A 16,944-nucleotide genomic window follows, 5' to 3' on the forward strand; every position below is an offset into this window, starting at 1 on the left:
CAGTGCTGAGCCAGGTACTTTTCATAGTTGGGTGGGGAGAGACTAGTGGGCTGTTAGGGTGGCTGGAGCCACTCTGGAGACTTTGTCATCCTGGCAGCTCTCACATCTGCAGCTCAAAGTGACTCCCTCTGAGGGACAGCTTATTGGCGATCCAACAGTTCCTGGTTCTACCGAGGGCTTAGGGGAAATGTCCCCTTCTTTCTCATCTGCTTTGGTAATTTTTCATTTGGAAAGGTTGCAAAATGGAGATGAGAATACCTCTTTAGAGTGAAGAGAGGAGACATTGCACTCACTCTGATTTGGCTTTGTGACATCACCTAGCCAATTCCAGTTAGCTATGCTGCACTGTGGAGGGGGAAATAGGTTTTTGTTTGAGGATCCTTATTCTGGTTTTGAAAATTGAATTAGCAGCTTGATTTTGTAATATTACTACATTATCCGTGTGATCCCTGGTTGGCTGGAATTGCCTCATCAAGACATGAGATAGACACACACATACATTGTGTGTATATTGTAAATGAAAGTGGGGAGGCAACAGAAAAAAAATGGAAAACAGGTGCATGAACTGGTGTTATTATGTAAGTTTTCAACCCCATTAAAACTTCCATAAGCAAAAATTCAGCAGTCCTTACTCTAGCCCTACAGCTCCTGACAGCTATATTTGGCATACCTTTTTCCCCTCACCCGCTTTTAGATAATTTTTCTTGAGCTTGTCACATTCTTTGTTCCATAAAGTTCTTTATTAACATTGATTTGAAGAAACCATCTGATCTTTGAATGAGTCAAAAGGAACAATTGCACGCGTTTTCATAATCACCGTGAAATGCTGCAGATATGTATATACATAGGAGATAATAACAGCAATTAGTAGTTAGAATTCCTCCTGTTTCTGATCCCATTGTTTGTTTTTTTTCCTTTTGAGAGAACAAGTGCTTATTATTCATGGAAATGTTGTTCTGTTTCAGCTAAAACTCTCTTTTCTCCTGCAACTCAGTATATTTAGCCAATGTGACCAATGGGAATTCATCAGTGTGTTTAAATTTGGGATATTGTTGGTAGCCTTTGCTAAAAATATAGCTATTCTGGAGGGAGATGAATTGCCGGTTTGACAATTTGAGGTTGAAGCAGAGGGATATGATGCATACAGAAGAAGAGCAGGCGCATTAGAGTACATAATGCGCCAGTGCCTGGAGAAAGTGTGACAATGCGCTTTCAGATACAATTGTATTCACAGCCCATCTTCTCCAAAGTGTCAGCCCTCTTAACAAAACAATGCAGAAATAGAACACTGCAAATAAGACCTTAGCTAATACATTATGATGTCACAGGTTTTTAACATGTCAAAGCTGGTCCATAGTAAGCCAGGAGCCTAAAAGCAAGTCAGGGCTGAATGGAAAATCAGGAAGCAGAAACAAATCAGAACCAAGAGTAAGGCCAAGTTCAGCAGCTTCATAGGGCTAGTTGGAACCCTGCTGGCCCCTCATCTCATCTGTCCCCTATTGTGCTGATAAATGTAATGCCACCTTTTGACCTTCAGCAACAGAGGGCACCAGAGAGCAAGTTAGCAGCTTCCTCCTCCAGCATGGGCAGACAAGGAAAGAAGAACATGAGAACATTTCAACATTGCCTTCTCTGAGTCAAACCATTGATATATCTAGCTCAGTATTGTTTATACCAGGCATGGCCAAACTTGGCCCCCCAGCTGTTTTGGGACTACAGTTCCCATCATCCCTCACCACTGGTCCTGTTAGATAGGGATGATCAGAGTTGTAGTCCCAAAACAGCTGGAGGGCCAAGTTTGGCCATGCCTGGTTTACACTGACTGGCTGTCGCTCTCCAGGATTTCAGACAAGGTCCATCCATACCAGGAGATAATAAAAATTGAACCTGAGACCTTCTATGTGTCACACAGATTCTCTACCATGGAGCTACAGCCCTTCTCAAAAAGTACATTTGAATCTGGAGTCTCTAGTTTGAGATCCCTAGCAAGAAATAGGGGGCAAGCAGCAGAATATATTGCTGATTATTGGAAAGTGAGCTTCCCACACTGACTGTGGTAAATGGGTCATGGCAATAGTTTGCAAGTACTCTCTCCCTAAGGAGCAGCCATTGAACATGTCCATCTCTCCGGTCTCTCTTTTCCCCGTCCACCCACCTTGATACTTTCCGAAGCATAGACTTCACAAATAATCTCTTGATGACAGACCTTGACAAGACTGATTCTTGCGACTCCGTGCTCACTTCTCTTTGACACAGCAGCATTAATAACAGATCTCATTGTGCGTCTTGACATTCTTATTTTTTTTAAAAAAAAGCACAATCGTTCCGATAAAGGGCATCTGCTTAATTACAGGTTTCCTTAATTACAGCTCTGTGGAAGCTCATCTGCTTGGGCAAATCCACATTGTAGCGCTGAGTCGTTTTGGCATATATTTCCCCCACTTTTCATCTGCTGTGGGTTTCTCCACCCGTGGTGTCTTCCAAAGCCTTTCTCCTTCCTTGAAGGAGCTGAGGACACACTCCAGTTAATCCTCACAACAATCCTGTGCAAAATCTCCCCATGAGCCCCATAGCAGATGGGCTCTGAACCTGAATCTAGATTTTTATAAATATTTGGGTGCTTCCTGTCTTCTCCAAAGCTTCTCAATTTAAAGAGGAGGTTTGGGGACCAAGGGTTGGACTAGGATGTGGGAGCCAAGAGTTCAAATCCTCATTCCTCCATGAAGCTCACTGGGTAACCTAGTCTCTGCCACTCATCCTAACCTAGCTCACATGGTTGTTGTGGGCATTAAATATGGGGGGACGACTCATGCACCACCCTGAGCTCTTAGGAGAGTAAGGTGGGCTGTAAAGGTAAAGGGGACCCCTGACCATAAGGTCCAGTCATGACCGACTCTGGGATTGCGGCACTCATCTTGCTTTATTGGCCGAGGGAGCCGGTGTACACCTTGCAGGTCATGTGGCCAGCATGACTAAGCCGCTTCTGGAGAACCAGAGCAGCACATGGAAACGCCGTTTACCTTCCCGCCAGAGCGGTACCTATTTATCTACTTGCACTTCGACGTGCTGTCGAACTCCTAGGTTGGCAAGAGCAGGGACCGAGCAACGGGAGCTCACCCTGTCACGGGGATTTGAACTGCTGACCTTCTGATCGGCAAGCCCTAGGCTCTGTGGTTTAACTCACAGCGCCACCCGCGTCAAGGTGGGCTGTAAATGCAATTAAATAAACAAACATAGGAAGCAGCCTTCTGTTGTGCCAGGCCATTGTTCTATGCTCAGTATTGTCTACACACTGACTGATAGATGTTCTCTATGTCCTAGCTCCAGTCTGAAGAAGCACTTGAGCTCATATTATGGTTTCTGCCTGAAAATTTAATGAACAATTCAGTATAGTATATCAGCAAAGCAAAAATAAGAGAGAGGCATGGCAGGTGCAAGGCAGTGACAGTGAGAAACCAGAACTTAAGAATGACAGGAATACACCAGAATTCAGAAGGCCTCTTGCTCAAGCAAGTCCCTGCTTAAACGGGAAGTCCTATGTACTCCCTGGATCCAGTGACCAGCTCAGGTGGGTGGCTGCAATCCAGCTCATGAAATGTACCTCCACTGAGAAGCTGCCATTCAGTAGTTCACCACATGAGGGAGCAGCACACAGATCCAGTAGCTTCTGCTGTTTATAGTTCCTTGCTGTTCCTTATGAGTCGTAGAAGTGGGTTGAAATAAGTCCTGGGGTTTAATCGGAAGGCGTATGAAACAGCCACCTTCCGAAGTTAATGTGTTTAGTACAAGGATGGGAAATGGAGCAGAAACCCGTATGTACTCTGCTATGCATTAAACATACATAAAATAAATGTGATTTTTTTTAAAAAAAATCCTCATGAAAGTTCATCAGCATTTTAACATGAATTTCTCATAATCTGTATGCTTTTTTCACACAGTCTTCCAAAACTGTTTTATCTAAAGCACTGCATTTTTGTATGTGATTTTCACCAATCTTATCAGTTTTTATGCACCCTTTTCCTGATTGTGTGCATTCTATGGCAGGGGAAGTGTGAATTTCGAAGGATATCTGTGTTTCCCTTGATGCATGGCTTGAGACAGCGCAAATTAGGGAGGCAAACTGAACTTAAATGCAAACTGAATTGAATTTCCCCCTCATCTCTAATACAAGCCCAGGCAAAATGAGGCTGAGAGATGGGGAGGGAGAGATGTTTCCCCAAATCCCAAAGTGTCATCATTTGGAGGGCATGTCAAAAAATTATGTAGACAAGACCAGCTTGAGTGTAATGGTTGTGCTGTGAGTAGGGGCTGCATTCTGACATGGTGGTGGTGATTTATTAAAATTGTATACCGCCCTATACCCCTAGATCTCAAGGCGTTAGTTTTTCTGATTGTAATGCAAGTTCTTCTGTCCTGTTTTTTAATATTTCTTTCACCCTACAGCACCTGCTGTGCTACAGAACTGTGGCTTTTTGACCCAAATATTATTATTATTATTATTATTATTATTATTATTATTATTATTATTATTATTATTATTTTATTTATATCCCACCCTCCCCAGCCGAAGCCGGGCTCAGAGCGGCTAACAACAATAAAAGTAACACAACATTCTAAAATCAATTCATTTTAAAATCAATTCAAAATCAAATTCATGGCAACCATTGGGCTACAGTTCTGTGAGGATTACCAAAGGAGGGGGTCAGACTGTGCCTTGGCCAAAGGCCTGGTGGAACAGCTCTGTCTTGCAGGCCCTGCAGAAAGATGTCAAGTCCCACAGGGCCCTAGTCTCTTGTGACAGAGCGTTCCACCAGATCGGGGCCACAGCCGAAAAAGCCCTGGCTCTGGTTGAGGCCAGCCTAACCTCCCTGTGGCCCAGGACCTCCAAAATGTTTTTGTTTGAAGACCGTAAGGTCCTCCGTGGGACATACCAGGAGAGGCGGTCCCGTAGGTCGAGGGCCCTAGGCCTTATATCAGCATTCCACACTAAATTTCACTCCCACCAGCGGGTGTGGTGTGACACAATGAGTGTAATTGAACAATGTCACTACTTCCCCACCCCTTTCCACACAAACGTGCTTCTGTTACCCCATGATCCCTCCATGAAAATAGCAGGAAATAGCTGAATGCTAGTATATCACCTCCACACACAGTTTTTTCATTGTGCTCCCCCAATTTTGCAGGTTAAGGGGGCTGCAAACAGATTTGTTTTCTGGAATCAAATAACACAGTATACTCTCGTTAGTTTTCTGGACCTGGCTTTTACGTCGTGTGAAAGCTGAAATGTAATGTGGAAATTAACAGGGGAATGTCAGGGAGATGCAACAGACTGACATGTGAGTACAGTGTGAGAGAGACGTAGATTTTGGGGACTTGGCTGAAAAATAGTGCTGTGAATCACATCAGCATTGAGTGATGGCTAATGCTGCTTTCTTTGTGCTTGTAGCGATGGAAGGAGTGCCTTTTATGATCTCGGAGAAGTTCGCTTGCGCTTCCGAAGGGGTAAGTCCTTTTATCCATGTACATAAGTGTATATTTTCTCATCGCTCTAGCCATCCTTCCTTCTCTCTGCTCCTTCTCTATTTATTTGCAGCATTGGTACTCAGGCCTCTGGCCAAAGAAAGGCTCTCAGTGTGGCTTATAAAAATCAGTTCTGAGACAGTCCCTGACCTCAGGTTCAAAAAACATGGCATGTGAGGAAAAAGGAGGAAGAAGCAGAAGGGAAAAAGCAAGCTCAAACACAAGTTTTTAAAAGTTACAGTTGATGGCAGTCCTGGCTATCTTGCCATTGATATAAAGAGCAACCTTCCTCCTGAACCACTTTTAACACGCACCCATTCCAAGAGCAGAACTGGTGACAACATCCAGAACAGGAAAATAGGACAGCTCCTAGCACACAAGAAATACACATACAGAGGAACAGTATTAGTTTTCCTTGCCTGGATGGCTCAGATGTAGTGATGGCCAGAAGTTAGGACTGTATCTATTGATAGATTTATTGGGGAATGACCATGTTCATTCATTTCAATGGGTCTACTCCAAGTAGAATTTAGTTGGGCACAACCCCAGGTGAATCAATTGGCCTCTTTCCCCTGTGCCTGTGCTGTCCCCAGCCAAATGAAACCCAACCTTGCACCCGCCGCCCCGACTCCCTATTTCTGGGAGCTGCTTAGACCTTGAAAAATGTGAGCTATTCCGCACATGGAGCGCAAAGTAACTTGAGCTGACCCAACTCCTCTTGGTTGCCGTGGCGACGTTGGCTGGCTCCCAGCTGCCGCAGAGAAGGACAGCCTCGCTGGTCCTGTTTACCAATTCCTCTCTCAGAAGTTGAGAGGTCATTACGTCCTAATGAGGCAGCAGATGGACCTCGGCTGGAGTCCGGGCAGCGGCAACGCAGCCTTAAGAATAACCTCGTCCATCTTCCCTGCTTCTTCTTCCCCCTCTGCCTGGAGAACACAGTCAGTGCCCAAATGTCTGTTCATACTGTAAAAGCTCCTCTTGGGCTGTTAGCGTATTAGGTCAGGAATGGGATTTATTTTTTTCCAGACCAAGAGCTGCACTCCCTTCTGGGCAATGTCCCAGGATCCACATGACAGTAGTGAGCAGGGTGAAAGGCAATAGCAGGCAGAACAGCAAATGTAGGTTTTACCTTTGTACAGTAGGCTCCGTAAACTAACACACCCCTCGCTGTCCTCCATCCTGGCAAGCAAGAGGCAGCATCAGAGTTCAAGGACACATTCCAGCCAGGCAAAATCACTGAAGGAGGGTGCAAAGCAGGGCCAATGAGGGGTGTGCCTGAGGAGAAGGGGTGTGGCCTCATGAGAATTCCAAGGGCCAGGTAGAGAGGCCTGGAGGACGGCATTTGGCCCCTGGGTCCAAGTTTATGCTCCCTTGCTTTGGATGGTAATGTGTATTACTTGACAGACTGAGATGTGTTTAGCCAGCATTGCTGCCTAGCACACTCAGCACACCTTATTCTTATTGCTGAGTTGGGCCCTGAAGTCCAACTTAACAGCACCACTCTAGCCCATACATGTCCAATTTGCAAAGCAAAGAAGCTGGCCTGAGGCCACCCCTTTCACTGCCCCAAGAATGGCAAGTGGGGCTGGGGTAGTGGAGTGCCCTTCTCCTCCCCATCACATGGGCCATTGCAACAGGCAAATCCATATCTAGTTCTTCCTCCCCTCCCCCCCTCAAAAAAAAACCACCTCCCTGCCTGTTACTCAATTCAAAAGAGCCACTTTTCATTTATTTGTTTTATTGCACTTCTATCTTGGCAACTTTCTAAGAAATTTCAGGCAGAATACATGTTTCCTCTCCCAACCTGCACACAAACACACATCACATAGTATTTCCCCAACAACCCTATAAATTAGGTTAAGCTGCAGAGTGCTGATTGGCTAAAAATCACCCAATAAGCTTCCTGGCTGAGGATTTGGACCTGAGTGTCTCCCCAACCCTATCACACTGCTGAGACATAATAATAATAATAATAATAATAATAATAATAATAATAATAATAATAATAATAATTTATTTATACCCCGCTCATCTGGCTGAGTTTCCCCAGCCACTCTGGGCGGCTCCCAATCAGTGTTAAAAACAGTACAGTGTTACATATTAAAAACTTCCCTGAACAGGGCTGCCTTCTGAATGTCAGGTAGTTGTTTATCTCTTTGACATCTGGTGGGAGGGCGTTCCACAGGGCGGGCACCACTACCGAGAAGGCCCTCTGTCTGGTTCCCTGTAGCTTTGCTTCTTGCAATGAGGGAACTGCCAGAAGGCCCTCGGTGCTGGACCTCAGCGTCCGGTCAGAACGATGGGGGTGGAGACGCTCCTTCAGGTATACAGGACCGAGGCCGTTTAGGGCTTTAAAGGTCAGCACCAACACTTTGAATCGTGCTTGGAAACCACTAAGCCACACAGTCTTTTCAAATCTTAAGAGCAAGACCCTGGGTAATCCAGCCCAACTGAGAGCTCCAGTTCTCATTTCTGCAGCACGAACATCAGGGACTGCTCTCTGTCACAATTATACCTTGATTCTTATTTGACACACAGAAGAGTGAAGCCTTGCAGCTGTCCCCTGGGAGCCTCCCCCTTTCCCCTCAGCCTCACGCCCTGAGGAAACCTCTCTGGCCTGCCTCTCACGCAGGTTCCTTTATGCTCTGTCCAGCACCCTCTTGTGTACATCCTTATCCATCCCAAATACAAAGACCAAAACATACATGTAAAAAGAATTAACATTCAGCTATCTAGAATTAAAAATCATAGAAAAAGCAAGATAAGAATGAAAGGGAAAGGAAAAAGAGTGTCTCGCGATTCTCTGTCTGTCAATTATTCAAAATAATTATTCAATTATTCAAAATATTTAGGGCATACATTCCAGAATTTCTTTTTTTTCTTTTTATTGATTTTCCACATTTTCTCAAAATGACACGACAAAACACACAACAAAGAAAAACACACCACAATACAACAAAATTAAACACAGAGAAAAGTTATTTCTTCAAATACCTAATTGATAACTGACTTCCATGAACCCCCTCTAACTGAATTTCATTATATCTAACCTTTATAGCAGTTCTCCAAGTTCATACATTCCAGAATAATTTCTAGCTGTGCTAGTATCCAGCTTTTTTCCATTCTGCTAGATGGTATTTTCTGAGTCTTCCCTCCCAGGCATCTCAGATTCAAAACTTTTCTTAAAAGCCACACATGTGAGACATAATTGTCTTTCTTCCTTTAGCAATTAGAAAAAAAAACCGCACAATTTTTGGGATGGGAGAGAATGCCAGCATGTGAAGAATCAGAGAGGCCACCTGTTCATCCATTGAGCCAACCACATTGATATAATTGGGATGGGGCTGCTCTCGGTACTTTTTAATGGAGTGCAGAGGAGCAGTGACCTCCATTGTGATAATCAGGTATCTGCTTTGGCAGATAAGTGTACTGATAACTGAGACAAGCTAAGTTCTACACAGCTCTCATTGAGGGTGAAGTGGAAAGAAGTTCCAACCCAGTGGTTCCTCTTCTGGACACTGATAGTGTCCTGATTTTAAGCTTAATTTTAAATGGATTGTCCACTTGTTTTTTTCAGGGGAGATACCCACAATGTATTGGGATCCTGTGACCCACTGGACTTTTTGTGAGCCTCTTAACTAATCCCTGCACTTGCTAGGAAGCTGGAACATGCCATTTGCTGGAATTATCATTTTTATAAACTGATTGTTCTTGTTGTTGTTATTGCTATTGCTATTGTTACTTTGCATTTCCTTATAGATGCAGCCAGTCGATCTCCTGGGCATCACTATTAAATCCTTGGCAGAAATCGAGAAGGAGGTAAGTCCCTTGTGGAATCTTGTCTTTCCTTGATTTCTTTTCAGAGCCTGGGTATGATTTATTCGCTTTACAAGGCTGTGGGTGAAATTCTGCACCACCATAACCCAAATTCTGCAGCATTCTGCAGCGTCTGTATTTTGATGCAAATATGCATAACTTTCCACACTTTGCACAATTTATTTTGTGCATATAGATAAAGCTTCAGACCAGCACTTGACACAAGCTTGCTGTGGTTCCCTGTTGGGATTCAGTTAATCACTAAAATAATACATACAACACGGTGATTAACAAACATATTTTATTTCTGCTGCAAAATATTTTGGTTTTCGCCTTTGTCAGCTGCTCTGGTGGGGATATATTTATATTTTGAGACTGGGAGAACCCATACAGGGTGGGATGAAATATTGGCTTTAAAATTTGCAGAAATCTAACTCAGCCTCTCCTCCAGCTTCTGAGGTTGTTATTACTATTACTATTATTATTTAGAGGCAAAACTGGGTGAGGCAATAAGTGTTACTCTTACATTTATAAGAGGGGTTCTGCATTCACCTTTCTCCATCCAGGGAAGCAAGAGGCAGTATCACAGTTCAAAGACACATTCCAGCCAGACTAACACACTCAATAAGATTGCAGTGCAGGGCTATTGAGGGGCATGGCCTGGGAAGAGTTCTGAGGACCAGATAATGAGGCCTAGAGGGCCACAATTGTTCCCCATCACCCAGGCATGTGGGGGTGGTAGGTATGGAGAAAGGGGATGGAAAAGGTTTTTCTCACAACACTCGAACTGGATGGCTTTCAAAGATTAGACAAATTCATACAGGATAGGGCTACTAGGTCTAATGACCATACTCTGCCCCCTCAGAGGCTTTAATGCTTCTGAATATCAGTTGCTGGAAACAGCAGGAGGGGAGAGTCTGCAGGTTTTCCATGGGCATCTTGGTTGGCCACTGTGAGAACAGTATGTTGGACTAGAGGGGGCCTTGGCCATTCTTATGCTTGAAGTTTCCCATCCCAGGTATAGGAAACGTTCAGCTAAATGGACCGCTAGAGTCTGACTGTGTAAGGCAGCTTACAAAGTGCTGATTTCCAGTCCCAGGATCACTAATTGGCTATCCCTGTTTGACAGTAACATGATGCCACAAGTGCATACATTTTAAGATAAATCAGTCTCTCAAGATTCGACAAGGGAAGTGTTGTTGGCTTTTATGGCTTAATTTCACCATCTCAGCAAAGCCTCTTCAACTGCATTTCAAAGGACTTAATTTTATTCAGATCCTCCCAAGTTGCTGGCTGCCTCCCTCCCTCCCTCAGGCCCCGTGCCCCCACTCCTTCTCAGCAGGCCTCCCCTCCTGAGCACAGTCACATGTAATGGTCTTTAAACGAACACACTTGCTAACTGGCAGGAATTCAGGTTTGGTTGTTCATTTGTTTTTTAAATGTTGGTTCCAGCGATTCAGCTTGGGAGTTTTGGTTATTTCTCTCCCCCCCCCTCACACCCCATTCCCAAATGACTGGAGAAATTCGTCTTGATTATAATTGCTCTTACCCACGCATATCTAATTTGTATCTTTTTAAGTGTTAATTAGTAAACAGTTTGAGCTGACATCTTTATGCGTTTGCATCTGTGAAAAATAGCGCTTATTGCTGCCTTAGCTGCGGGCCCTTGCTGCTCACTGCAACATTGCGACATTGACATAAAATTAATGAAGACATGGGTGCCAATTTTTTTTTTTGAGCTGCCTTTAGGAAGATTTCCTCCTTGGCGGGACTCTCCTTCATGCCATTTAATTTATTTATTTTTTTAAGGAGAGGGAGATGTGTACTCATACATCACTTTCTATGCAACATCTTTGCTAAGCAGGCGTCCGTATTAATTTTCCAAGAACATGGTGCACATTTCCCAGTTACCTAGGTAGCAATCAAACTTGCAACCGGGATAATGCCAAAATGTATTCTCCTTTCTTTAAAACTTTCCCCAGCCATTAACTTTCAAGATAACCAGGTGTTGATAATAAAACAATTCAAAAAAAAATTAAAAATAAACAAACTCTGCTCTCTTATAGTCACACAGTGTCATCTAGTGGTGGCATTAAATATTGCATTGGGGGGGAATGTACTTGTTCATTGCATTTATATTATTACTTTTTCTTCAAGGAGGCATACATTTAATCCCCACAACCACCATGTGAAGCAGGTGAGGCTGAGATGCAGCGACTGGCCCAAGGCCACCCAGCAAGCTTCATGGCCAAGTGGGGATACAAACTCAGAACTCCCAAGTCCTAGTCTGACACTCTAACTACTACAGTGGTACCTCAGGTTAAGAACTTAATTTGTTCCGGAGGTCCGTTCTTAACCTGAAACTGTTCTTAACCTGAGGTACCAATTTAGTTAATGGGGCCTCCAGCTGCTGCCATGCTGCTGGAGCACGATTTCTGTTCTCATCCTGAAGCAAAGTTCTTAACCTGAAGCACACTTTCTGGGTTAGCAGAGTCTGTAACCTGAAGTGTATGTAACCTGAAGCGTATGTAACCCGAGGTACCACTGTACACCACAGTAGGTCTCATACATAAAGTAGATGAACAGGGCATACAGTGGTACCTCGGGTTACATACGCTTCAGAAATATTACCCAGAAATATTACCTCGGGATAAGAACAAAAATCGTGCTCCAGCGGCACAGAGGCAGCAGGAGGCCCCATTAGCTAAAGTGGTGCTTCAGGTTAAGAACAGCTTCAGGTTAAGAACGGACCTCCGGAACGAATTAAGTACTTAACCCGAGGTACCACTGTATTAACTTGCTCACAAAAATGAAATTGTGACATTATGTTACTGACAGACAGGGATAGCCAGTTAGTGATCTGGAGCTGGAAATCTTCCCTCCCCCACGAGCATGAATCAATTAGTCCCTGGTGGCTTAATCAAAATAGCAGTTGATCAAAATAGCAATTGAGGGTGTGGTAAAACGTTCACTCCAAAAGAGAAGGCATGGATGTCTTTTGGATTTTGAATAATAATAATAATTTATACCCCACCCATCTGGCTGGGCTTCCCCAGCCACTCTGGGAGGCTTCCAACAAAATATTAAAATACCGTAATACATCAAACATTATGCAACAGAACTCCCATTCCAAGTATGACTACAGTTCTGATCTCCTCACTTCAAAACTAATATTGTAGAGTTGGAAAAGGTTCTGGAAAACGGTGGCTGAAATGATCAACAGAATGAGGTGACTCCCCTTTGAGGAAAGATTGCAGCATTTGGGGCTTTTTAGTTTAGAGAAAAGGTAAGGGGTGACATGACAAAGGTGTGTGAAATTATACACAGTGTGGGGAAAGTGGACAGAGGAAAGTTCCTCTCCTTCTCTCATAACACTAGAACTCGTGGACGTCCAATGAAGCTGAATGTTGGAAGATTCAGGACAGAGAAAAGAAAGTACTTCTACACACAGCACATAGTTAAACTATGGAACTCATTCCCACAAGAGGTAGTGATGACCACCAGCTTGGATGACTTTAAAACATAATGCTACCACTGTCTACTAAACACGATAGCTGTGCTCTGCCTCCACAGTCTAAGGCAGTATGCTTCTGAATATCTGTTTCTAGAAATTGCAGGAAAGGAGAATGCTTTTGCATCATTGTAAAACAAAAACATCTTTGCCTGAGGTCCAAACAATCTCAGTTGGCACCTAGCAGTCTTCCTTAGGGGAGAGCATTCCATAAACAGAAGAACACCTGTTCTCTTTTTACCTCCTGGGGTTTGGTCACATTCATAGGGTGGAAAGCTTTTTTCCTTCAGGTCACTGCCCATTCCACAACTTAATATGGCTTAGTAACTTCTGAATATTCATTCTATTTGTTTACCACCTATCCTACTAGCAGCCACCAGTTACATGGGTTTATCACTAAAATTTGGAGGAACTTGCCTAATGCTAAGAGCTGTCTCTGGGGAGGATGAATTCTGTGATCATATTTTATCCTCACAACAACCCTATTATGTAGGGCAGGCTGAGAAAAAGAGAAAGAGAATGCCAGTGCTCTGTCTAGTCAGGTTGCAAGGGATCAATTCCAACCTGTTATCTCTGAGGATGTGGACAGGCTGCTTAGACAAGTTAAACCAACCACCTGTTCTCGATCCTTGCCCATCCTGAGCCAGAGAGGGCTGAGTAGTGGGCTCTGTGAGATAGTGAATGCTTCTCTCTGTGAGGGAGTCTTCCTGGAACCCCTTAAAGAGGTGGTTATTAAACCACTTCTTAAAAAACCATCTTTGGACCCGACCACTATGGCCAGTTATCACCTAGTCTCAAATCTTCGATTCCTCGCCAAGCTGATTGAGTGAGTGGTTATGGAACAACTCCAGGCATGCCTTCCAATAAGGATCCAGGCCCCATCATGGGGCTGAAACTGCCTTGGTCGTGCTGGTCAATGATCTCCGGTGGAATAGAGAGAGAAAGGTGAAAGCTGTTTCCTGGTTCTGCTAGATCTTTTGGCGGTTTTTGATACCATTGACTATGGTATCCTTCTGGACCCTCTAGCAAGGCTGGGTTCTGGGGGAACTGTTATGCAGTGGTTCTGCTCCTTCCTGGGCCGTTACCAGAAAGTAGTGTTGTGGGTGAATGCTAAGACCCCCGGGTGATCACTTGTGAGGTAAATCAGGGCTCCGTCCTCTCCCCCACACTTTTAACATCTATATGAAACCACTAGGTTTGAGCTGGGTGTTCACCACTATGCAGATTATACTTAGCTCATTTAAATTAGAACAAGTGTAGATGGTGAATGCCCTATGTGAGTGTCTGGAGGATGGATGGTGGCTAACGGATTGAGGTTGAATCCTGACAAGACAGAAGTACTATATCAGGGGGACAAGGGGCAACTGGGTGTGCAGAACTCCCTGGTCCTGAATGGAGTAACTGTGCCCCTGAAAGACCAGGACAGCTGTCCATGGATGTGCAGATTAATTCTGTGTCCAGGGCAACTGTCTAACAGCTCCATCTGGTACACTGGCTGAGACCCTACCTGCCTGTGCACCGTCTTGTCAGAGTGGTAGATCCCATGGTTATCTCCCACTTGGATTACTGCAATATGCTATATGTAGGGCTACCTTTGAAGGTGATTTGGAAACTACAACTAATCCAGAATGCGGCAGCTAGACTGGTGACTAGGAGCGGCCATTGGGACCATATTACAATGGTCCTAAAATATCAACATTGGCTCCCAGTACGTTTCCAAGCACAATTCAGAGTGTTGGCGCTGAGATTTAAAGCCCTAAACTGCCTTGACCCAGTATACCTGAAGGAGTGTCTCCACCCCCACCGTTCAGCCCGGACACTGAGGTCCACCTCTGAGGATCTTCCAGTGGTTCCCTCACTGAGAAATGAAATTACAGGGAACCAGACAGGGAGCCTTATTGTTAGTCACGCCCATCTTGTGGAACGCCCTCCCATCAGATGTCAAGGAGATAAACAACTATCTGACTTTTATAAGTTATCTAAAGGCAGTCCTGTATACGGAAGTTTTTGTATGTCTGATGTTTTGCTGTGTTCGATGTTTTAATTTGTTGGAAGCCACCCAGAGTGGCTGAGGCAACCCAGTCAAATGGATGGCATGATGATGATGATAGATGTTGTTGTTAACTGGTGCACAGTTATCTAGTAAGTTTCATAGCTGAATGGAGATTTGAATCTGTTGCTGAGCCGTTAACTGTCCAACTGACTGAAACCTCCAGCCAATCACACCGACATTTGCCTACTCTGAGCCCTAATCCCACCCACTAAATCTTAAGGCAGCCTCCCCTCTTCTGCCAAATCCTGTTACCTAGCAACCAACTGTCAAACAGGCTTGTCACATTATAACAAAACAAGGCCACGTTGCAGTCATAGAGGTCACAGAATATATCTTCCTTTTAAACAAAAATGCAATATATACATATATGTATAAGCACATTTCTCCACTGAGTCCAACAACTTCTGGGGGGCCACAGACTCCCCATCCCTGATTTAAACACTCAGTTTCCTATTACATCCAAACTTGGTTGCTGGGCTTTATGTTCTGGTCTTTGGAAAAAAATTCACACTCATAGCTTCAACATCCAGCACAATGTCTGTCTTTGCATCCCCCTCCCCTCATCATCCCCATCCAGCCCCACATAGGAATATAGGAAGCTGCCTTATACTGTGTCAGACTCTGCATCCATCTACCTCAGTACTGTAAACACTGACTGGCAGGAGAACTCCAGAGTTTCCAACAGCACGTGTGCCCTGGCTCTACCTAGAGATGCTCGGGATTGAACCTGGGACCTCCTGCGTGCAAAACAGATTCTCTACCAGTGATCTACAGCCCTTCCTGGCCAAAAGCGTAGAAAGCTGCCTTATATTGAGTCAGACCATTGCTACCTTTAGCTCTGTGTTGTCTACACTGAATGGCAGCAGCTCTCCAGTTTTTCAGACAGGGGTACCTCCTAGCCCCTACCAAGAGATGCTGTGGATTAAACCTGGGACCTTGTGTACACAGATCAGATGCCCTGCCCTCCATTGCATAACACTCAGCTGGTGAAAAGCCCTGGATGACTCAAATGGTTGCACATTAGTTTGTGACATTTTGGTGGGCTTTAATGAAGGCTGTTGCTCTACTATGGCTTTTGGTTTAATCATGTCTTAGTAACCAGAACATCAAACCAGGATCATATTCCCTGCCAGTCATTGCCCCATAGCAAGCGAAGCTAAACAGAGTAGTTTGTGTCATCGGAATCAGGCACTGCTTTGCAGCTTCTTTTTCCAGCAAAGTTTGCTTCAGTTTGGAAAGTTCTACAGTTGTACCTTAGTTGTTCAACAGAATCCGTTCTGGAAGTCCGTTCAACTTCCGAAAATGTTCAACAACCAAGACGCGGCTTCCGATTGGCTGCAGGAGCTTCCTGAACACTTTGTGGTGTTCAGGAGCCAAAACATTTGAGTCACAAGGCATTCGACAACCAAGGTATGACTGTAGTTGCACTCCTTTTGCATCACACCTTGGCACCAGGCATTTTCTAAGTATGTAAGATTTTTTTATTAAAGTTTTTCACAATACAGTACAATAACAGCTACCAAAAAATGCAAACACAACAAGTAAAATGCAGAGTCTTTTCCTAAAAGTAGTTCTCAGTCCCCAGCTCGCTTCCCAGCTCTTGCCCAGGGTCCTTTTTCCTTCCAGCCTCTCACCCTGGGAGATCCACATTACTTTGCGCCCCCCCCCCCAGGCTCTCCATTAACCATCTACCACCCCCATGAGTACACAATCCCTGGACCATTACAAAGGTCCCATACATAGGACTCCAAAGAGAAATGAAAAAGAAAAAAGAAAGAAACAAGAAGGGGGGGGAGAGAGAAAGAGAGAGAGAGAGAGAGAGAGAGAGAGAGAGGAGCAAAATGAAATGAAAAAGACAAAAGGAAAAGTAACAGTAGAGAAAACTGATTTTCCATCTATCAGTTAACATTAGAAAGAAAGAAAATATTTAAGACATTCAGTCCATGATCTTCTCCACTTTCTGTTAAACAATATTTAAGTCAAAGTTTCTCAGAACCATTCATTGATTTTTCCCACGGAAAGTCCAAGTGTTTTTTCTTTAATT

At 44.2% G+C, this 16,944-nt stretch overlaps 1 protein-coding gene across 3 annotated transcripts in view; it reads left to right on the forward strand.

Annotated features, from left to right (window-relative positions):
* MVB12B (multivesicular body subunit 12B) overlaps window positions 1-16,944 on the forward strand; it is a 94,222-nt gene that overhangs the window by 69,617 nt on the left and 7,661 nt on the right. For all 3 annotated transcript variants that reach the window (XM_082207763.1, XM_082207762.1, XM_082207761.1), the window contains exons 8-9: window positions 5,447-5,502; window positions 9,280-9,339. In XM_082207763.1, coding sequence (XP_082063889.1) covers window positions 5,447-5,502; window positions 9,280-9,339 — 116 coding nt within the window. The remainder of the gene's footprint in view (window positions 1-5,446; window positions 5,503-9,279; window positions 9,340-16,944) is intronic.

Source organism: Podarcis vaucheri (assembly GCF_965113315.1).
Source record: "Podarcis vaucheri genome assembly, chromosome: Z".
In the NCBI taxonomy this organism is placed as follows: domain Eukaryota; kingdom Metazoa; phylum Chordata; class Lepidosauria; order Squamata; family Lacertidae; genus Podarcis; species Podarcis vaucheri.